The following is a 23,684-nucleotide window of genomic DNA, read 5'->3' as shown; positions in this document are numbered from 1 at the left end:
GACACAGTCAATGAATGGACTCAGTGGGTACCAGAGTCCTGATGAAGTAAGTCTTGCTCTGTGTGGTGGGCCCCTACACAGCTGATCCTCCAAGGGAGTCAGAGGCCAGTGGTCAGTGGGCACAGCAGATCAACCTGAGTAAATCCCTCCCATTGATGTGCCAACAAGAATCAGGACTCAATTACAACAGAAAAATGTAAAGTCCACATGAGGAGTGCACCTTGAGGGCCCAGCTGGGAGATCAGGGAGGCTGTGCCACTGGACCCTACAGGACACCTACTATAACAGGCTACCCTAGGAAGCACAGGAGACATAGCAACTCTACCTAATACATAGAAACAATCACAGGGAAGCAGCCAAAATGAGGAGACAAAGAAACATGCCCCAAATGAAAGAAAAGAACAAAACTCCAGGAAAAGAACTAAACAAAACTAAGATAAGAAATCAATCAGATGCAGAATTTAAAACACTGGTTATAAGGTTGCTCAAGTAACTTAGTGAGACATTCAAGGAACTTAGTGAGACCTTCAAGGAACTTAAGGAGACCTCCAAGGAACTTAGTGAGAACATCAACAACATAAAAAAGGACCAGTCAGAAATGAAGGAGACACTAACTGAAATAAAGAATAATTTACAGGGAATCAATAGTAGAGTAGGTAAAGCCAAGAAGCAAACCATCGATTTGAAATATAAGGAAGAAAAAACACCCAATCAGAACAGCAAAAAGAAAAAAGAATAAAAAATAAATAAAAAAAATGAGGATAGTGTAAGGAGCCTCTGGGACAACTTCAAGCATGCCAACATCCACATCATAGGGGTGCCAGAAGGAGACAGCAAGAAATTGAAACCCTATTTGAAAAAAATAATGACAGAAAACTTCCCTAGCTTGGTGAAGAAAACAGCCATACAAGTCCAGGAAGCACAGAGAGTCCCAAACAAGATGAACCCAAAGAGGTCCACACCAAGACTCATCATCATCAAAATGCCAAAGGTTAAAGACGAAGAGAGAATCTTAAAAGCAGCAAGAAAAAAGCAGTTAGTTACCTACAAAGGAGCTCCCATAAGACTGTCAGCTGATTTCTCAAAAGAAACTTTGCAGGCCAGAAAGGGGTGGCAAGAGATATTCAAGGTAATGAAAAGCAACAACCTACAACCAAGATTACTCTATCCTGCAAAGCTATCATTTAGAATGGATGGGCATATAAAGAGTTTCCCGGACAAGAAAAAGCTAAAGGAGTTCATCACCACCAAACCAGTATTATATGAAATGCTGAAGGGTTTTCTTGAAGGAGAAGAATAAAAATATGAACAATAAAATGGCAATTAATACACATCTATCAACAATCGAATCTACAAACAAAACGAGCAGGCAGAACAGAAACAAACTCATGGATACAGAGAACTTTTTGTTGCTTGCCAGATGGGTGGGGGCTGGAGAGATGGGAGAAAAAAATGAAGGAATTAAGAAGTACAAATTGGTTGTTAGACTGATGAACCTCAAAGGGAAGTGGGGAGGATGGGAGGGTAGGATGAGATAAACCAAAGAACTTCTATGCATATATGCATAACCAATGGACACCAACAATAGTGTGGGGAAGGCAGGAGGGGGGCAGGAGTAGGAAGGAGGGAGTCAATGGGGACATCTGTAATACATTCAATGATAAAGATAAGTTAGATAAAATAAAAAATAAAAATATTAAACTATCACAGGAGAAGGCTGTGTGAGTCATTTCACCACTGATATAAAATGTTTTCTTTTATTCCACTGAGCTTGGCACAAAGGCCTGATCGATACATTGAAGGAATTTAGTTTTGGTTCACTTATTGTTGTCTCCTTTTAGAATTTGGTGGGTGCAAAAGAAAAAAATTTGGTGTGTTTTTCCCCTCCCTGGGAGACAAGGAAGTAATGGATTGCTCATTACTACATAAAATTATTGGCTTCACTTCATACTATTTAAAACATGAGTGATTAATCCAACAGATGGTGATTAAAGCAACTGGGTGATTATACAAGCAAGTATCCCAATTTATCACCCATTCACTCATGTTTGAATCTAAGGTGAGACACTGCACTTTCTCCCAAGTTCTGTTCTTCTCAGGGCAAGCTGGGTGTGAGCGGCTAAGATCACGTGGGTAAAACAAACTGAAGGGATTTAGAAGAACAAATTGGTAGTTACAAATAGTCACAGGAATTAAATAAAGTATAGCACAAGGAATACAGTCAATTAACATTATAAAAACTATGCACAGTGCCAGGTGGGTACTGGAAATAATGAGGGATCACTTTGTAAAGTATATGATTGTCTCACCCCAATGCTGTACACCTGAAACGAATACAAAATAATATTGAAGGTAAACTGTAACTGAAAAATAAGACTTAAAAAAAGAAATAATAGTTGAGTATAAACCAGGGGGAAAAAATGGGCTCAAACATTTTTCAACACATTATTTAGTACACGTGATAGGACGAAAAAGCAGAAGAGCAAATTGTGACCAAAACAGAGATTGTGGTTCAATGAAAATGCTATTTCTATCTCACTCCATATTATGACCATATGTTTCATGGTCTTAGCTTAGTAAATAGTAAGAGAGAATCATGCCATAAACTCCAGTCTTCTTTTGGCTGCAAAGCTCATAAATCAACCCACAGATTCAACTGAAAAGAGCTCTTTGTCCTTGATGGTGAATGATGAAAGGGCAAAGCAAAGATTTCATGTGATCTAGGCATCCCTGAGCCAGAAGGTCTGAACTCTTACCTTCTAATTTTAGAGTGATTTCCTCTGTTTCATACAACCTTCTGGATGCCAACATTTGAGGCTACTAGTCTGTGTGCATAAGGGTAATCTATAGAATCTGAATTTTTCTGCCTAAGATTGTAGTAAAATAGACATTTTTGTTTTGTTAGCCTATTTGTCCTACATTTCAGAGCAAAATAACAAGTCTTTGATTTTGTTGCTTCCTCTGACTTGACAATCTCCTGTAAAATGGATAAGAATCAACTATTTTGGAAGCTAAGAAAAAGTGAATGGCAACCATCCCTGGGTAGTTGTTGGAATTGTTTTCTGATCAAAGCAAATATGAACACTAAATGTGATCTCTTATCCAATAATTAGCATAGACCATTCATTACCACTATAGCACAATTATTATTCTCTCAATCCTAATTTTCATAAAGAGCACATGCAAACTGTTCATGTTTATAATACATTTTGGAGGAGAAATCTAGGCTAACTCAACTGCTAACTCTTTAACAGTGAAATTTTAAATTTTAGTCTATCTTAATTTTGAAATTCTACCCTAATAGGGGTGTGGCAGCCAAGGGTTTCATCTTGCTGTGTGTAGGAGGTATTCAATCACTAGCTCCTTTTTTGTGACATAGGTAATCACCAAGTTCAAGGAGAAGGTAAAGAGACTTGAGGAATACCTACCCACTTTCCATATTTTCACCTCTATCCAGAGAGCTCTATGAAAGGAAAGAAATTACCCTAAAAGAAAACAAGGTTGCAGAGAATTCTGAGGAAGTCAAGGATAATGAAAAACCAGCAAAGAAGCTGGTGAATGAAAAACTATGATTTATGGGGGGGGGGGGGGGGGGGGGGGCAGAGTCAGCATGGCTGGACAGGTTTCTTTTCAGAGAGAGCAAACCCGGTCCCTCTGGAGAAGCAGCGGCTTACTGTGCGGGATCAGACAAGAATGCAGAGACTGAGGCTAGAGAGAGCCCTTCAAGAAGGAGAGATGAATGGAATAGAGAGGGAGGAACAACTACTACAGCCTTGGAGCTACACAGAGGAAATGAACTCCCTGCTTCCCTGTGAGCCTGTCCCCAGGCCTCCACTCTAACACACACCCTATAAACTGAGCACCGCAAGGGCAAAGACTGGATCTTACAAGTGTCTGGCCCACCGTGGCACTCAATCAACATTCATTCAGTGAACAGATGAGAGCAATAAGGAGGCTCCAACAAGCGAGCAGTGGCAAAGAAGCTTGTGACTAGGTCTTAGACTTGGAAACTGAGGCTTCTTCCAAAAGAGATTAGAGAACATCACCATAATAAATGGTAGCTATTATAGCCCGTTATAGGAAAAGTTCCTGAGTAGGAGGAAACACATCTTCTATACTCTGTATCATAGTTACCTATGTCTCCCCAACATAGCATCAGGTTCAATAGATGTTTGTTGAACTTCACTGAACTTGATCAATTCAATATGTGCTGTCCTCCTGGGGTGGACACTTGAGAAGTGACATGAGCCTGCTCATACTTCTCAAGCACACTGATTGCTACACTCCCCTTGTTCTTACAAAGATGGATGAGAGACATGACTGAAAGAAATATAGCTTGGGGCAAAGATAGTCTCTTTTGTCAACTTCTTTTTCTCATTAAATGCAGGCATACTGGAAGAGGAAGGAAGATAGAAGAAATAAATTACTTTAGTGCAGATAATATTAGTAAAATATGATTTGAATTTCTAAGCCATGGCTTACTAACTACATTTCCTTTTTTGATTAGGTTACTTGCTTGGCTAATGAGGAAATACAGTGAACTGAGTATCTCTGGGTTTTAGCAAGACGTTTAACAGGACCTCTGACAGTGTGATAGCAAAATTAGGTGGATTTGTACCAACCCATATATACAGTGCTGCTTAGTGTCAACCCAGGGAGAGGTCTATGGTGGGCTGCCTCAGGGCTCATATATGTCCTGTTGAGTATTGACCTGGATAAAAATGAAGACATGATTATCAAATCTGTGATGGCATGAAAATGAGAGGCATAGCAAAATGTAGGATGACAGAACTAAGACATTTACAAAAGCTCTGTACATTGGGATGATGAAGGCTAAGTTAACGCCAACATGATGGTGTTCTGAAGGGATAAATGTAAGGTCCAATAAGCCAGCTGGGTAAAGTGCAGGATTCCAAGATGTGCCTTAACAACAATATCCATAGAAAAGACTCAGGGATTTTATGTGACAGTCAAATGGATTTATCATAAAGCTAAAGAAGCTTAAACTTCAAGGCTCCTCCTCACTGGCATAGGTGCCTCCCAAAGCCCTGTACTTCATTGTGTATTAATAATTTTGTTTTCTTTTTCTTAAAGGGAGCCCCCAAATTATGTAAATTACAAAGCTCCTCAAAGCCTGCATCCTCTCCTCATTGATATTTAATTGTGGGTGGTAACAGAGTTACCTTTAGACTTACTTAATAGAAGACTGTACTAAAACTATAGAAGTCATTCCCACAACCTCACCTGGACAGTCACCCCTGAAATATGGTATCCAGCATGAGTCATGACATTTTAGAGAAACTAGACCATAAACAAACAAGCAAACACATTGAAACAAGTCTCCTTGTTGGCTCCTTCTCCTTGGCCTTCACTTCGAAATGCTAGACCTGGGCCCTTTTCTCTTCTAAACCATGGTCTTTCTAAATTACTGCATCTATTTTCTCATATGCTGATGGCTTCCAAATTAGTATGTCCAGCCCAAATCTCAGTTCCCTGAGCTCTGGACTCATATATCCAACTTGGCATCCGATAATACCAAGGCACTAAAGCATGACCAAGACCGAACCCTTGAATTATCCCCATACCCATTCCATCTCCCCTTCCTACCAATGAAATAAGTTTGAAGGACAGTGACCAGGGAATGTAGGAAACTAATATCTTGGCTTATGAAGCACAGTGGGTGGAACTAAAAATGATTAATCTGGAAGAAAAACAATTGGCAGTGTTACTGAAGGGCGTCTAAGACACTGTCAGGTGGAGTAGGGATCACATTTCTTCTTGAGGATACAACAAGACAAATAAGGAAAAACTTTGTAACAGAGAGACTGAAAAATGTCCCCAGGAGGGGTGATTTCACAGTCCTTGGATTTCAGGGAGGGATGGGTTAGCCAGATGGCTGTTTTAACTCTAAATTCTAGTTTGGTAGTTGACCTCCAACGACTAAGACTCCCAAAACCTGAAGCTCAATATGCACTGATAATTCTATTTTTAAGTCCTTTTTTTTTTTTAGCTAGTCTGATCCAAAAATGTATCATTTTTATGTTTCCATAATTGTGCTTCTGATTTCTCTGGAGTGATGAGCATGTATCAAGGACTGGATAAAAGGAAGAAAGTTTTGTTACTGAGTCATTCTGTACTCAAACCCTTTTTCCAACTCAACAACAGCCAACCACAGCTCTAAAAGGCTGGTAACCGTTGCTCTTGTGTAGTGACTCTCAACCCACTTTGGCTGTGGCAGCCTTTCTTCAAAGTCCACAACGCCCAAGGGGTAAAGGCTGAGTTGCTCTAGTGCTATCAAGAGGGAAAGAGTGAATTCTACCCTTCTCTTGCCTTCCCCCACCACCCGTGACTCCACTGATCTAGTCTGTTAGGGAGAACTCCAGAATCCTTTCTCACATGTATTGAACATTATTTTCTCCAAAATATTTGGCCGGGGTTATGGGGCAGGCATAGGAGACTATGACAGTCTCAGGTCTAAATGACACCTGGCTGAGTATAATGAAGGTGTATGCTCTTCAGAACCCACCCCAGTGATTACAAACCCTGGAGAATCTGCCTTTCTACAGAACTCACATTCTTCAGTTAAGGCTGATTCTTTTTCTTCGGTAATTAGGGGTAAATTCTGAAATGTGCACAGTCCATTGTCCTAAAATTCTACTTCCGTGGGCTAATAAGAAAACTATTTAAGCAGCAATTTCACAACACTATGCCTTATTTAAAGAGAGAGGGGTATTATTTGGGATCTGGATTAGTGAACTGTGATACCCCTTTATTTAAAATGTGGGCAATAACAAACCCTTTTCTTTACATTCACCCTCTGTTTGATTATACTGAAAAAAAAGAAAAGGCAGGCCATTGACATGAAATAGAAACCCGCCACCGGAAGCTAGCTGCAGAACTGCACGGGAGCGCAGGGGAGACACCATGCACAGAAATGAGCTGAGGGCTCAGGGCTGAACTCAGAGTCTACCAGCAGGCCAGCTAACCAGGCACAGTGTTATTAGGCCACAGGGCAATTTCCAGGCCTCCATAGCTCTCCCTTCCCCAGGGCAAGGCACTGATAGAGTATGTCAGCTCTGAGCTACCAGACAAATGCCAAACTGCCCTCAGGCATAACATGCACCTGGGGACCTAATCTTGCAGAAGATCCTGACTTTAAAGTGGTCATTCATCAGTTCTGAGGTGGTAGGTAGAATGAGAACTGCAGTCCTAGACTGGGAATTTCAATGCCGATGAACACAGGTTTACGGGGCCGTTCCAATGTGGGGGTGTAGGGGGTGCGAGATGGAGGACATGCCTTGGAGGAAGACAGATCCGGGCTCTGGAGAGAGACAGGGCCCTGGGGCCCCTTCTCGCTGTGTGAAGCCAGGACTGTCCGCCTCAGGCCCCAGATGACAAGGCTAAGTAAAATGTTCCTTGTCCACAGTTTTTTATCCACCCTCTCCCAGGGAGTGGAGAGTGAAACATGGTTATGTCATCCGACCAGTCTTTTTATAGAAGCCTCCAGGTGAGCCAAATGAAGCCGGGCAGTTTATTTACAGCTCTTGCTCGCGACGACAAGTACACAGAGACCTCTCTGCGGAGCACAGCCTAAGGAAGAGGAAATGCAGAAAGACAGATGGCCCCTCACAGCACCCAGGAGACCGAGAGGCCGCCATCTCAGGAAGTTCTCAGGAAGGTGGTTTTAAATAGACGTGATAACTGCTCCCGTCAGCACACCCCTCAGCCCACCACGTGGAAATCTGCTTTCGGCCGCTGGCAGGCCCCACCCTGCCGTGGCCCAGAACTGTTCCTATAACTATTCTCAACAAATCAACACAGTGAAAGAGACACATTATTTTGGAAAGAGAAGCTGCCCAGCCGGGATGAATTCTCAAGCAGAAATGACCAAAATCTTTCACTCCGATTTCCCCAAATCCCACTATTATCATCTAGTTTTCAGTACTTCGCATGTGTCATCCTTGAATAAGACACATGCAGCAGGAATGTTGACAATCCTGTAACTTCAACCCTCTTTTTCTTGGGGCATGAATGTGAACCATGAACGTGGCCCATTTTCCCTTTCTCGAGTCCTCTCTTTTTGGGGCTGTTCGAAGAGCCCAAGTTCAAACACTGGGACCAGGCATAAAAAGTAAGAAAAATCAGAAAAAAATTAAATGAGGAAAAGTAAGTTCAAGTACTGAAAGAGATCAGGGCAGTTACATCCTACCAAAAGTCCAACAGATTTTTGGAATATTCTTTCAGAAAACAGGAAACCTGGGTTTTCTTTTGGGCTCATTTCAAGTGTTTCCATCATTTTAGCCATCTGTAAAATGTTGACTGTTCCAACCCCTCTCCATCTGTATCTCGGGCCATTAAGAATGCTTCTAATTAATTATAGATGAGTGCTCTAAATTCTTTTGGTGAGGAGCCATAGAATTGTAGTATGCTGGATCACGGTTTTGCTTATTTCAAAGGAGGTGTGACATTCCCTCCCCTTCTATCTCTCTGGAGTGCTTTCAAAGAGCAGCCTGAGGCTACCACAGTCACAGAGCGATTGTAAAGCTTAGATCCGCCCAGACAGGAGCCCACCTCTTGGTCGGTGAAAATCTCGATGAAGTTCTGGAAGGAGAAGGAGCCGGACTGGAGAATGAGCTCTCCGGTGTTCTCGAAGCACTGCCCTGTCAGCACAAGCAGCTTGTGTCGGGCAGCGTCGGTGATCATTAAGCGCACCTGAAACGAAGCACAGGAAACAGGACAGGAGTCACAGCAGCGCCGTCACCCCACCTCAGGACAGGGCTAGCCCTTGGGATGCTTGAAGTTTATTACCAACCGAAATCATTCATTCCTTGGTTATTCATTTTCCCCTTGGGGAGCTGGACAGAGCCAATGACTGGTCATCAGATCGTCATTTTCCGAGTTTGGCTACAACCAAGACCGGAGTGGTGGATGACTTTCTCCCCCTAGTGTCCTTGTCTCAATCAAAGCAGCCTCCATGGCTGGTGATCATTTGTCCCACAGCTGTGTGTGCTAGAAGCTTGTGGTCTGAGACTTACAAATATCTCACAGGGTGAGTCACTCCAAGTATTCTCGAGGGCCCCAACCGCTGCCCCAGGAAAAAGAAGTTTCCAACTAGGGTCCCAATGTCACCCCCTCCCATCCAGGATCCCTTTCCTTCCAAACCACACACCAAACACACAGCTCCACATACAGCCTAAAATGAGATCAGCCAGGTACCTAACCTTGAACATAAACAAAAGGCTGCCCCTGAAAGGGAACCTTTTAAATAGAATTGTACGGTTTGCACTAAAGAAATCTGTGAGCCCAGCCAGTGTGGCTCAGTGGTTAAGTGTTGACCCATGCACCAAAAGGTCGCCAGTTCGATTCCCAGTAAGGGCACATGCCCAGGTTGTGGGCCCAATCACCAGTGGGGGGCATGCAGGAGGCAGCCAGTCAATGTTCTCTCATAGATGTTTCTCTCTCTCTCCCTCTCTCTAAAATCAACAACAACAACAAAAAATAATCTGTGAACTTGAAGTGGCAGGACGCCAGCCTGTCTTTTAGCAGGAACACTGTTCTAAGCACCAAGGTAATCATTCTGTCCCCATTCCGCTCAGGGAGGGACACAAAAGTAAACAGGCCATACGGGTCCATTGCTCCCAACAACCCCACAGTCTAATCAAGGAAACACACATATACTGAAGTAACTGTTCCAGCCCCACCTGCTCCACAGGCAAGCCTGAATTCCTTAAAGAAATTCCCTATTTTTTTTCCTTTTCCATGTCTCAGGCTGTTCCAGGCAGTCTGGCTGGGTATACAGACATCCTCCAGCGTTTTTCAAATTATATTCACTTTCTGATTCTGTTAGTTACGGAAGGATTGCTAGCCCATCACTTGCCTCAACTTTGTGTCTTAATGGATGGTCAGAGAGGTCCATGAGGTCCCGCTAACCTGGAGCAGGAGGAAATGGCATCCAAACAGGCTGTACAATGATAGCCAAAAAGTGGAAGCAACTCAAATGTCCATGAACTGACCAATGGACAAATAAAATGTGGTATATCCATACAAGAGAATAGTATTCTGCCACAAAAAAGAATACAGTACTGATATATACTACAATGTGGATGAATCTTAAAAACAATATGCTAAGTGAAATAAGCCAGACACATATGTATGAGTCCCATGATCCAAAATACTTAGAAGAGGCAAATCCATAGAGGCAAAAAGTAGGTTAGTGGTTGCCAGCAGCTGGGGGAAGGAGGAGTTAACTGCTAATGGGTTCAGGGATTTGGGGGGGGGTGATATTCTGGAATTAGTGGGGATAGTTGCACAACTTTGTGAACATGCTAAAACCCACTGAACTACACACTTTCAAAGCATGGATTTTATGGTATGTGAATGATATGGTATGTAAAATATCTCAATTTAACAAAACAGGCTATAGCCACAGAGATGCTCAAAGCGTGGGTGGATGGAATGGAGCACCCCCCCTCAGGGACCATGACTACTTCAATGTCCAAGAAAGAATCCAATCTCAGAGGTGCTAAACTGTCATGAAGGAAGTGGTAAATGAAGATATATAAACTCCCCTGGCCTGGGTCACCAGAGATTCTTGGCTTCAGCCAAGTTCTTATCATATAGCAGGCTCTGAAATACCCTATTACTCTCTCTGGCAAAAAAAATGTTTTTAATTTATATTTTATTTTTTTATCCTCACCTGAAGACATTTTTTTTTTTTTGCATTTATCTTCAGATAGAGCGGGGGGGGGGGGGAATATCGATGTGAGAGAGACGTATAGATTCATTGACACCCATACGACCCCAACCGGGGCCAGGACCAAACTGCAACCGAGGTACATGCCTTTAGCAGGAACCGAACCCGGGACTCTTTGGTCCACAGGCCAACGCTTTAACCGCTGAGCCAAATTGGCCAGGGCATTAATTCTTTTTCTTTATTAGTTTTAGAGAGAAAGGAATGAAGAGGGAGAGAGAGATAAAAATACTAATGAGAGAGAACATCGACTGGCTGCCTCCTATAAGCCCCCACTGGAAATTGGGCCCACAACCTAGGCATATGCCTTGACCGGGAATTGAACCGGCGACCTCTTGGTGCATGGGTCGACGCTCAACCACTGAGCCACACCGGTTGGGCAAAAATTTCATATGATGGAAATAATCATATTATTAATTAGAATAGCCAACCTTTATATTCCAATTATGTACCATACTGTGCTCTAAGTACCTCCTATTTCAAAGCACAACATTAAATATGAAAATTAAATGTAAGCACTTATAATCTCCATCTCACAGAGGTGGCAATGGAGGCAGAGAGACAGCAAACACCTTCCGAAGGCCAGTGGCTAGTAAGTGGAAGAACCCAGGCATCTGGTCAGAGGCCATGCTCCTGACGCCCTGCTCTCCTGCCTTTCAACAGTGATGGGGGGGGGGGGCATGGGCAGGTGGAGCGGAGCTTGCCACCTATTCCCCCTGCTACAGCCAAGCAGAACCCATCCCAGCAGCACGCCCTCCACTGACACCCAAACTTCCACCCACCAGCCTCGATGAAATATTCCAGTTCCGGATATTCTTCCACTTTGTCCTTATTGGCAAGGGCAGTCTGGAGTGGTGCTGATACAGACAACTGACTAGACCTAGCATCCTGGACCAAGCACTTTTTTGTCCCATGTCCCTCTCCTGCCACCTGCCCAGTCTCCCCACTCAGCCGGGCCCTGTCCACCGTGGGAGCCCCGCCCAAGACGCTGCCAGCTGAACGCCTACCTCCGTGCTGACCGCTTCATCTGAAGGGTTGATCAGGACCACTGTTTCTAAAACGTCACTTCGGTGATGAAGGATCTTTTGTCCTGCAGGCACAAAAACACAGACAAAAGAGGAGACCTTTAGCTTTTCCGGATTAAAACCTCCCCGCCTGCTTCTGGGACGGCTCAAGCATTTCTGCTTCTGGGGAGGCACCCGGCACCAGGATTCTCCACATCATCTTGGGAAGCACAATGGATGTTACTAAACAAGAGTGTGCAGGCCCCCGGCAGGTTGCTCCAGGAACGGGGTCCGTGTGGTCTGGGGCTCCTCACTCTCTCATAACCCCCTGGTTTTCATGCTGATCGCCAGGCTGCCTGCGGGTTAATGGTGGTTTTCATCAGAGACAGGGGTAGATGCCAGAAAAACTCTACGGGGCTCTTGACATTTCCTTTCTCATGGTAATTGGGGATGTTTCTCCCTATCAGCCTTTCTTCTGGTGAGAACGGTGCTGAGATTAATTAGGAGACTTATTGTGAAATGAATGACATCCAGAAACCCCAGCTAACAATTAGTCCAACAACCAGAATGGCTGTCTGAGGCAGGCTTACAGTCTGCTGGGGTATTCATTAATTAATTCACTTGCTCACAGAAAAGTGGAGAAACTGTGAGCAAATGAAAAGTGGAGAACAACTCTCCTGCTGGACAGGGAGGCCAAATTATCCCCTAAACACAAGCAAAGTTGAGGGGGAACAACAAAGCGAGGTGTTGTGGGAAGGAAGAAGCCTGTGTAAGGAGGGCTGGAATGCTGTAGTGATTTTGGCTCCACATCCCTGACTTCCCACATCGTAGAGGTTTTAGAGACATCTTGTGGCTGAAACCACCTCCAGCCGAAGAGGACTGTACGGATAACCTACAAAGGCTCCCCCCTCCTTGGACAATGAGATGAGAGTGATCAGGCAATGTGTGGCCAGCATGGGTGACATATGCTCTGCCAATCGATGAGGAACAAAGAAGACACAGGAAAGGGAGACACAATGGCTGGGTAGGGAGACAGGAACATGTGTGCTACTTGGAAGTGCAATGAAACTTGGATAACGGGAGGAAATGGAATAGAATCTGAGGAAGACAAACACCAGAGGAGAGAAACACAGGAAGAGTCAATGACCAAAAAGCAACTGTATTCTAGGAAAATTGTTGGTTGGTTCTTTAAAAAGCTAAAATAGAATTACTATATGGCTTAGCTATTCTACTCCTAGGTGGACTAAAAGTAGGGATTTGAACAGATATTTGTATGCTAATGTTCTTTGCAGCATTATTCACAATAGCCAAAAGGTGGAGACAACCAAAATGTCCACCTATGGATAAAACAAAAGATGGTATACCCATGTAGTGGAATATTATTCAGCCATGAAAAGGAGTGACGTTCTGGTACATATAACATGAATGAACCCTTAAAATACTATGTTAAGTGAAATATGCCAGACACAGAAGGACAAATACTGTGTAATTCCACATACATGTAATGTCTAGAACAGGCAAACTCAAAGAGTCAGAGAGCAAATCAGACTTTACTAGAGGCTGAGAGGGAGGAAATAGAGAGTGACTGCCTAATGGGCACAGAGTTTGTTTGAAGTGATAAAAAATTTTTGGATATAGAGGTGATGATTACACAACATTGTTCATGTGATAAATGCCACTAAACAGTACATTTAAAAATGGTTAAAATGGCAAATTTTATGTTTTCTATATAATTTACCAGAACTTAAAAATTTAATAATGTAATATACCAAAACCTGTTGAACAGTACAGTTTAAATGGGTGGATTGTACGGTATGCAAACTGTAATCTCGATGAAGTTTTAGAAAGCAGTCCAGGGTACTCAGCTTAGTTAGGGCTTTTTTTCCCTTCATATCATCAAGGACCAGAACTACTATGGAAATAGCAGCATGTTGAAATACCAACACTGCGCAATCAAGCCTGTTCTCTTCCATGGTCCTATCCTTCCTAACAGTAATATTTACCAGCAGACCCCACATTACACATGGAAGAAGCCCAAACTACACAATAGTGGTGTCGGGCACTGTTCTAAGCACTGCACATGTGCTAATTCATTTAACCCCCAAAAGAACTCAATGACAGAGCTACCATGTCCCCTTTTACTTTGAGGACAATGAAGTCTACAGAAAACAATTAACCAGCCCAAAGTCACACAATTAGAAAATGGTCAAGCCAGAACTTGAACAAGGCACAGGTGTTAAATGCCAAGGAAGAACTGGGGGAAAATCCACAGGAATAAAATCAGAAGTGTGCTTAAAAAAGCAAGAAGCCAGAAAGCATCAGAAGAATATTAGCAAAAAAGGGGTGGGGGGAGCAAAGGTGGCAGAACACCCACATAAAAGAGGGTAAATTTAAGGGGAGGTATGTGATCCTTTACTGCCAATGCCTGAAGATGAAGAAACCCCCACACAGAACAATGCCACACAATTTGAGCAGGGGAAGCACTGAGCCTCAAGAAGAATAATTCAACTCAGACACAGGAGGAATGCTCGTTTCTGAATGCCACAGTCCACGATTTGCTGGACAATGCTTTTTGGCTTGGTTGCTTTTGCTTTTGACAAGCAGATGCATTTAAAGCTCAAGCAGAAGAACATCCAACTGAGCAAGAAAATGATAAAATGACAACCAGCAAAACAGAAAACCGTCCCCTTTCTAAGCCCTTCCATCAGTGGCCTCTGTCACAAAGACTTCAGGGGCTTCAAAGGCACTAAGTTGGGACAAAACTAAACAAAAGCTTAAGATCAAGGAGAAGTGAAAGGTCGTTTCCTTGATCAAACATTTGACCTGACTGTTTTCAGGCAGCATAATGCCACAGTATGACTGTAGTATTACTATATTCTGTAGGAACCCACACAGGCAGACTTGGCTCCTTCCCCAAGAGATGGGAAAAGAATCAGAGCCCCCTTCTTTCCTAAGTGATCTCCGTGCTGCCCCAACCCTGCTATCGCATCCTTCCAGTGAGCATTTAAGCAGCATTCCACGCAGCCGGAGCCTTGGCCCACCCAGCGTGCCCTTCCCGGGACACTCCCTGGCAGGGGGCTTCTTACCATCCACAAGAAATTTGTTTCCTCTGTGGCTTCATCACTTACAAACAAAACAAATGCCATGTGACAGCGGCGGCTGAACTCAACTCCTCCCAAGTCAATTTTCAGACCTGTTTGCTCAGGAATCCAACTGAAGATGTTCTTTCTGTCCGTCAGGGAAACACTGACACAGACATGCACCAAGATGCCATGGCTGCGCCTTCAACAAAAGCCTTTTTATAGGATTGGATTTGAATGAAGGAGGGGATTTAGAGAGAGAGAGAGAGAGCAGCTCCAAGCTCTTGTCACAGCCAGACTGTTGGGCAGATTTTTCTCCCAACGACGTAACCAAGGGCCGACGTAACCAGGGGCCGGGCCTTCCTGGCATCCGGCAAACCCTGCGCCTGCCCGAGGGCCGAGCCATGGCCCGTCCCCGGCGTCCCCGTGGGATGCCAGCTCTCTGGCAGCAGGCTGCTCTGGGCTCTGGCTGCTGGGACGCTTACAAAGTAAGTTGCATATTTGGGGAATGTTTCACACTGGGAAGCGGGCCAGGCATTCTGAAGGAGAGGCCACCACCCTCGCCTGCAAAGGTCTCATTCAGTTGCTTCAGAAACGAAGTTCCCAGGAAAGACAGACCAGCCGGTCACACTTTCCACCACTATAGGTTGCATTCTATAGAAACAGCGCCCCGGGGCACCAGGGGGCAGACCAGGTGATGCCCCTCAGCACTGGTCTGAGGGAGGCAAACGCAGGGCTGTGAGATAAAATGACTGTCACCACTGCTTTGAGAAGACAGTCTTTGAGGGCTCCCCACAAACAGCGTAGCTGTGAAGGCTCCATCCCAGGGAGGTGGAGGAGAGGACTATTATGTGACACAGAAAAAGGGGTCTGCTCCACCTTAGAAACAACAGAGGATGGCCTGGGGACCCCCCGAGGCAGTGGGGGTCCTTGGAGACCAGACTTTTGTCTGCCCACTCCTAAAGGCCATGCTTAAAATTAAAATAAGCCTGTATGTTGCCGTTATTGCGGGGGCTCTTTTCCTTTTTGAATACTGAATCTATGTCTTTTGAGGTCGGGCTGTTCTAGTGGTTTATGTTTTACTGTATTCAGGTGACTTTGAAATCTCTTAAAAGAAAATGTTATTTTATAGGTATAGAATTCGTAGGATGATTATGAGGTCTCTCTCTCAATTTTTTTTTTCTCAAGAGAACAAATCCATTGTATTTACTTTTCAATAAATTTAAATCCTTGAGGGGTACAGCATTACACAGATTCTGTGTCCAGCGGCCTTAGCGGAAGGTTGCTCGGGAACTTAGCACGAACCACACCACTGTTTCCATGGGCACGAGCTACCTTTCCCCAGGTGACTGGTTTTGTTCGGTCTGCCACCGGGAGTCACTGCGCTGTTCTTTGCTTTGTACACATAAGCACATCTCTTGCCCAGACAGAATTCAGTTTAATCTCGAGCATAAACACCTTCAATTTTAAGAAGAGCTGTGTGCTCCCTCTGGTTCTGGAGACCCCGCTTATAACCGGCAAAAATGGCCTTGGACCACAGCCGTCCAGACATATCTGTCCTTACAGAAGTCCTGTTCCCAGCAGGCTCCACAGGGTCCATGTTGGCGGGGAAGGATGGGGTCTCCTCACAGAGTTTAATCTCTCTCTCCTGGTTTATGAAGACGCTGACCACGGCTGAACTCAGACACCCAGTGCTGAGGCACAGCCACAAGCAAACCCCTGTAAAACTTGGAACCCTTTCTCTTGCGCACAGCTGACCCTTCTCTGCCGCACGCACTGGCCCCAGAACAGTGACTGAGGATGTTGCAGCGTCTCTGCTGGGCCAGAGCAACACCCAAACTGTCAGCCCAGTTAGGCAGCTACTGAGTGAAACAGCCTGGCCCAAAGGAGAGAACGCCAGACCTGAGGCTTCAGCAGCGCTGAGGGGGAACCCTTGATGAAAACAATAACTAGTCATGCTAACTTGTCTTCAAGTGAGTGATAACTCTGCATGTCTTAAGGATAAATATTTAATTTCCATTTCCATTAGTGATCACAAGCCAGACATTTATTCCTATGACTCCCTTTTCCTGACAAAAAAAAAAAAAAATGAACATGTTACAACGTAATCCAGAAATAGAAGTAGAAAAATAAAGGAAAAAACATAGAAAAATAAAGCCTTCGGTATGTATTGAGTATGGGAGGGAGAAGAGGAGGGTCTGGAGTCACTGAGAAGAATGGAGTGGTAACCAGACCAAGTCGGGGCGGGCCTGCAGGAGGAGGCCCCTCACTCCAGCAGCTCCCGCTGCTGCCCACCACCCACCACCCCCTCCGGCCCCTTGCCCAGGTGAAACCAGAGTGGATTCTTTTTGCAAAAGGCATCTGACATTGTGACTCAGCATTAGAAAAACTTCCAATGTGAAGAAGCAGAAATCTTACAAAGTCTCTAGAGTTAGACAGGGAAATGTGTGGGGTAAAGAAGGACTAGGAGTATTTAGTTAAACGTAAGGGCGCAGATCAAGGACCAGTCAGAAGCACAAGATGTCTTGACGTTAAGGTGCGCCTTCCGGGGGGGAGGGGGTGAGAGCAGGGAGAGTTGCTTCAACTCTTCCCCAAAGTGGATGTGCAAAGAGGAAACATCTCACCTACACCCCACATGCCAAAAACACTCCCCAGGCTAAAATTTAGGTTAATGGCTGAAAGCAAGAAATGAAAAGTACACAGTGCTGGAACTAAAAGTGAATTCCCAGCAACTCTCCCAGCAGCTTTTCATAAGTGTTTCACTTAGAATAACACCCAGGCCTGCTTTCTGCAGGAATCCACATAATGTCAAGCAAATAGGCTAAGAGATTGGAGAAGTCGGACGAGAAAGGATGCTGGTGTGGAGAGAGGGGACATATACCTGCACCATCAGTTTTCTAGCAAATCTCTTCTTCCAGAGCCCTCACGGATGACTTCTCGGTCCCTCACAACCAGCGCTGGGCACAGAGCAGGTCCGGGCCCAGCCCTGCCTCAGGCAGGTGTCTCCTTGGCTCCCTTCTCGGAGGGAGGAGGCAGGAGCAAGTCAGGAGGCCTCACAGGCAGCCTCAAGGCCTGTTTCCAAGAGCATTGACGGTCTCCCAGTCTCCCATCCTACCTCCTCATTTCTAAGCAAGAAACATAGAAAGACAGAGAGAAATGGGGGTGAATGTGGCTTCCAGGGGGCCACAGTCAGCAGGCCTTCCCTAGGTGCTCAGGTGAGGGCTCAGAGGCGGGACCCAGACGGAGGGCTGAGGAGCCTGGCCTCCCAGAAGCCTCCCCTTGTCCCCTGGAACAAGAAATCACCTCAGACCCGGGGGGAGGACATGACCCCGAGGCAGGGCTAGACAACCTAGCCCCTGGCGCCTGCCAGTGAGGTGCTCTTGAGAGAACACAGGTGTGGGGAGATGTATCTCCTGAATACACAGCTCCCCAAAGACCAAGTGTCAGCAGAGAACACGGAGATTGTACAGATTCCCCTCCAGGGATGGAAAACTCCTGGCTGGAGGGCGTTTGATTTCCCATCAGCCCTCACGCATCAGCATCAACGTGCCATCTGTCTCATCTGTCTGTCCTTGCAGCTCTCAGCCTGAGGCTGAGAAAAGGACCGTTTCTAGGTTGTCCCAGAGGCCACAGGGAACACGGGTAGAACGACGGTGGACTTCAGGGCACGCACACATGTGGAGCACCTTCCATGTGCCTGTGCTGTCCTTCCTGGATCAGAATAAGGCCACACCCCCAGGCGAATGCCCGGGGATGGTCAGTAGTAGCGCTCACTCTTTGAACACCAGAGAGGCATCCTAAGACCACAGCACAAAACCCTCACGCGTGTAGAGAACTTTAGTTTTCAAAGCATTTTGTCCTTTGGATGGTACCTTGTTTAATCCTCCTAACATTCCCGTGAAGTGGTGGGGACAAGTATTATTATCTCTTCTTCGTGGACCAAAGATCTGAGGTCTAGTGACTTGCGCAAGGCCTCACAGACAGGGTGAGAGAGCAGAATGTGGCTACTCACGGCCCAGGCCACGACGCTATTCTTTTCCTGGTCACCCTCATCCAAAATAAAGGTTTTCAAGGTGTGATGCCAAGATTCCCCTTTGTAAGAGGCAAACACGCAGCGAGGTCAGCCACTGGTCAGCCACTGCCTGCGGAATCACGGCCCCCCACCGGCACGCCGCCTCCCACACGCACCGAGCCAATTCCCTCTTTGTTTCTGCTGAACAATCAGAGCCCAGTTCTCTCCCACTTTCCCCCTGATGTTCCTGGAAGTGGCGCCTTTTTTTCTGTTGGAAATACATTTTTTTGTTTCTGCATTTGTTTCATCACTGATGACTGTTCCTGCGTGTCTCATCACCCTCCCAATGTTCAGTGCTTGTTTTAAGAGAAGAACTCGTATTCCATTATCAACAACTTCAAGAGACTTTGTAAATAATGTTTTTAATGTAATAACTTGATCACTGCTTGGGAGTTAAGACTTTTTTTAAACCTTAGATATCTTCTTGTTACAGAGAATTTAGTTGTTATAGAATCTGAGCCTGTATTTACTTTTCTCTGTATGTCCTACAGTTAACTATTTTTCCTTTTTGTTGTCATTGGTTAGGTTTCCCTGTGTCTGCTAGCCCTCTCACCCCAGCCTCCCCCTGGTTTCTCTGCCATCTTCTTATTTATATTCCCCTTCTTGTAGATGCTCAGAAAAGCAAATAACCAAACACCCCAGACGTCCAAGGTTCTCTCCTTATGCTAAATGTGTCCACTGCACGCAGAGAAAAACTGAGCCTTGGGGCGACAGGCGGGCTGGCCAGCCTTGCTCCTGGTGGCAGAAGGAGGCTCACTTGCTCACCCCAGGAAAACCTGTGGGGGTGGGGATGCCAGGTGACTCCTTTCACAGGGTTCTCACTGCACCCTCTTTCTAACTCCTCTCTTTGGGGTTTTTCTGCTACCTACTCTCGTTCCCTTAGGTCCCCCCCTTTTCCCTCCCCCCTTTTTAAAGTCCTCAAGGCAGAAGAGCGAGAACCCAAGCCCTCAAGGGTTAGAAGTGGAAGGGAGTGGAAAGGAGAAGTTTCAGAGCATGTTTTTAATCTCGCTGGTTTTCTCCCGCCTTTCTGAGAGATGCTGTATTTCTCGTGTGTTAAGACAATGTGAATTACTTACAAAGACCACAGTTTTCTGGAGTTTAATTCAGGCCAATCAGTGCTACTTTCATATGGCAGCGTTAAAACAGGAATGCGGTGCTCTCCCTATCTTGAAGAGAAGATAGCTTAATGGAGGGACTTAGAGGCTTGATATTGTCTAATTTGGGAAATACAGGACAGAGTTTTGTGTGATACACAGCAGGAACTCGGCCAATGTTTGATAAAGTAATGAATCATAAAAATGGCTAAGATATGTTGAATACCTGCCCAGGTCAGGCCCTGGCCTACGTTCGTAAATGTGCAGTTATCGCATTTAATCTATACATTGACCCACAAGGAGGGCACCAGTCCATTCTACAGATGAGGAAAATGAGGCATAAGGCAGTTGGCAACAGACCAAGGGAGTGCATAGTGGAACTAGGATGGAATCCCAGGTGGTCAATGCCAAGAGCCCAGGCTCTTAGTTATTAAGCCATTTTAACTCCCCCCCCCCCCCATTTTTTGCTCAGAGAGAGTGGGAGGGAGAGAAAGAGAGAGAAACATCAATGTGAAAGGGACACATCGAGTGGTTGCCACCCATACGACCCAGCCAGGGCCGGGGACAAACTGCAACCGAGGTACATGCCCTTAGCGGGAACTGAACCCAGGTCTCTCTGGACCACGGGCCGATGCTCTAACCGCTGAGCCAAACTGGCCAGGGCTATTAAGCCGTTTTAGAAGGGAGGATGGTAGTCAGAGGAGAGAGTTTGGTTTGGGGCACGTTGTGGGAGGCCAGGGGCTCTGCTCAGCAGGCAGGCGGAAGTGCGGTCTGCAGCTTGGGCAGGAGGCTGGGCCAGAAGCGCAGCTCTGGGAGGCAGCAGCGTATTTCCAGGCGATGCTCACGGAGAACAGTCTTGGGAAACATTATTTAAAGGATGGGCAAAAGCAGGGACAAGCCCATGCAGGCGGCGGAGAGAAGCACGAGAAGTGATGGGGCCCCCTCTGCTCACCTCCACCCCCAGCCCGAGGTGACCTGGAACCGCAGGGCTGTCCTGATCTGCCGACCTCCGCATTCAGGAGAGTCGAGGCAGACTATTCCAAAGACACTATCTAATCCAACTCTTATCTGCTTTTCAAATCCAACCCAAAACACGCTCACTTTGGCCTACACGCCCATTGCTCTGATGCACTGCTTAGTCTGTGGGCATCGCTTTGTTTTCTGGCTGAGAGACATCTGCCTGGTAGAAGAAACAGACTGTAGGCTGGCCGTTCTCAGAACGCAGTATGCCCGACAATCACCTGAGTTGCTCTAAGTGTGGATTTGCACACTCACCCTCAGGAGGTCTGTCTGATTCAGGAGGCAGGGTGGGGTCCGGGACTGCATTTCTGTAAACTCTTGGGGATATTGATGGTTCTGGACCCTTCTTTCAGAAACAAGATAGGGTAGATGATGAATACGCTATTGATCGATAACAACATAGTAAGTCACCTTATTTAAAATCATCCTCACGTTGTTTTTATGTATGACTATCCTAATGTCTGAACATACGGCTAGCATTATTTCCCCTGGGAACAATGTGGTCATTAGGGGCGCAAACAACTTTTCCTGGTAAGTATCGATTCTTGAATCATTTGACAGTTTTATCTGACATTTAATTTGCCATCAAACGCATGTCATTGATCAAATCCACAGACACGGTTGACCTTTCTCCCTCATCTTTTACTGTTCAGAACCAAATCACCACACTATTCACCCTCAAGGCTGGCTGCCTTACAAAACAGAAATCTAATTAATCCTTTTGGTGCTGGCTATTGAAAAGGAAACAGGAAAAAAAAATACAAACAGCTGATATAACAAATATTATATCAAGTATCTAATAATTACCAGCCCCTTGGAAGCCCTTAGCCCTAGGCCAGAGAAAACGTAATTAGTTGTTTTTTTCCCAGTAGAGTCCCGAGGGGACAATGCTACCCAACAGTGGCAGCATCAGGCTGGGGCACAGCAACCAGCTGGTGATCTTCCAGGAAGGGACTTCCTAAGGTCGAGATCCTGACCCAGGAGGATGAGGCTCAAGGGACCTGAGATCTGGCCTTAGCTGAAGCGGTGCCTCAGTGGCCACCGTCTGTAACAATTAAGAGAAAGGGACATGGATACTCAGGCCCTGTGTTCCAGCTGGTAAGAGTAAATCTGGTCATATCTTTTAAAGTACTTGGCATAAAACCATAGCCCAGCCCAAGGGAGCTGCGATTGTGTTGTTTTAGTTTTGTTTGTTTATACACTGCCTCATGGGGTGGGGGTGCTCATTCATGCATACTGCGGGACTGGCGCGTGTACATTTCCACTTTCCCCGGTGCCTGTGCTGCCAGTCATGGTTCAGTGCTTGGGCCGCCCAGAACGGTACACCCAGTTCTCACTGCCCTGGGCCTTCCCTCTGCTAGAGCTGAAGGACACTTCAGCCTCACGGGGGCCAGAGCCCTGGTTTCTCTCCACTTCCAGTTCGCTCTCAGCTACGGGCGCTGTCTGCTGACCCAAAGTGAAGTTCCACTGACAGCCTGTTGTCTGCTCCTCTGTCAGATGCTCTGCTCTCATTCGCCTGAATCCAGAGTGCATGCTTTCCATCTGTAAAGTCTTTCTGAAAACCATGGCTCCCAGCCAGCCTTTCACGATCTCTACTACAACCGAATCCCTTGCTGTGCTCTGACAAATGTCCCCGGAAGACTCGACCTGCTGGCTCACGTGTCTTCCTACTTAGCATGCTTCTTTCCTTATCTAAATGAAGATGGAGTGTGTCTCTTGGACCCTTCCACATTGCCCTTTCCTACTCCCCGTGTGTTTTTCTAACAGAAAAAGGGTGCCAGTTTTGAAGACTGGATTAAATACATGAACACAAAGCTTTGGGTAGGTATTTTAGCCCTATTGACTAAAAATTGAAGAAGACCATCCCACAAGGTCTTGGCCAGTTAACTACTCTGAACATGTCTTCAGAGACTTCCCAGGTGACACTGAACCCGGGCATGGGCAGCTCCGGCTCCTGTCCGTGGGCACAGAGGCAGGGAAATGTATCCGAAGAACTTTCTCCAACTAAAACTTTCACCTCTCCTCCCTCAATCAAATCCAAACCCTACATTTTAGTAGTAAAACATTTATTCGAAGGGAAAAAGGGAACAATTACATGAACTAATCTAGTATTGTCTCAGGAACATCATATATAGAGTTGACCCTCTGACCGCTTTTCGTACCATTTCTTGCTTTTAGCAAACAAAGAGGTCTGGAACCCAGCTCACTGTGGGCTCAGACCTAATGCCGAATTGTACTTTGATGGAAGGAAGCAGGCCCTTGGCTTTCAAGTCCGACAATGTGTTTTTTCATTTCACCTAATAGCATTTACTTTCAGTAAGTCATAATATTACAAGCTTACATGAAATAAACTGGTCATTTATAATCCTGATGTCTTCATATAATTCACACAAAGTAATCTAAAATTTCAGTGTATCACATATTCAAGTTTGCCTATGGCTTTTTTAACTAAAAGGTGTTGTTTGATGATACCATTTACTGTGCCATAACAATAAGGCATCATACCACTTAAATCTAATCCATTCCTTTCGGGTCCTGCTCACATTTTACGTCCTCTGGGGATATCGCCCTGTCCACTTCAATTCTCAGAGTTATCTTTCCCCAAGAAATTCTGATAGTAATTCATGGTCCCTATACCATATAACTCAACTAGAGAAAGTACAT

The 23,684-nt window shown here is 45.4% G+C and overlaps 1 protein-coding gene across 2 annotated transcripts in view; it reads right to left on the bottom strand.

Moving 5' to 3' along the window:
- The window catches only part of MAP1B (microtubule associated protein 1B), a 96,520-nt gene that overhangs the window by 14,194 nt on the left and 58,642 nt on the right, over positions 1-23,684 (bottom strand). Inside the window, exons 1-3 of one of the 2 annotated variants that reach the window (XM_036279014.1) lie at positions 14,841-14,865; positions 11,758-11,840; positions 8,572-8,712 (exon numbers count right to left, since the gene is read on the bottom strand). In XM_036279014.1, the coding sequence (XP_036134907.1) occupies positions 8,572-8,703 (132 nt within the window). In that variant the 5' untranslated portion in view covers positions 8,704-8,712; positions 11,758-11,840; positions 14,841-14,865. Of the gene's footprint in view, positions 1-8,571; positions 8,713-11,757; positions 11,841-14,840; positions 14,866-23,684 lie in introns of those variants that run through there. The other variant, XM_036279013.1, reaches the window with a different exon arrangement.

The sequence above is a fragment of the Molossus molossus genome, unplaced genomic scaffold (genome assembly GCF_014108415.1).
Source record: "Molossus molossus isolate mMolMol1 unplaced genomic scaffold, mMolMol1.p scaffold_m16_p_3, whole genome shotgun sequence".
Classification (NCBI taxonomy): Eukaryota; Metazoa; Chordata; class Mammalia; order Chiroptera; family Molossidae; genus Molossus; species Molossus molossus.
Note: the sequence above shows the minus strand (reverse complement) of the source record. Positions and strands in the feature narration are given on the sequence as shown.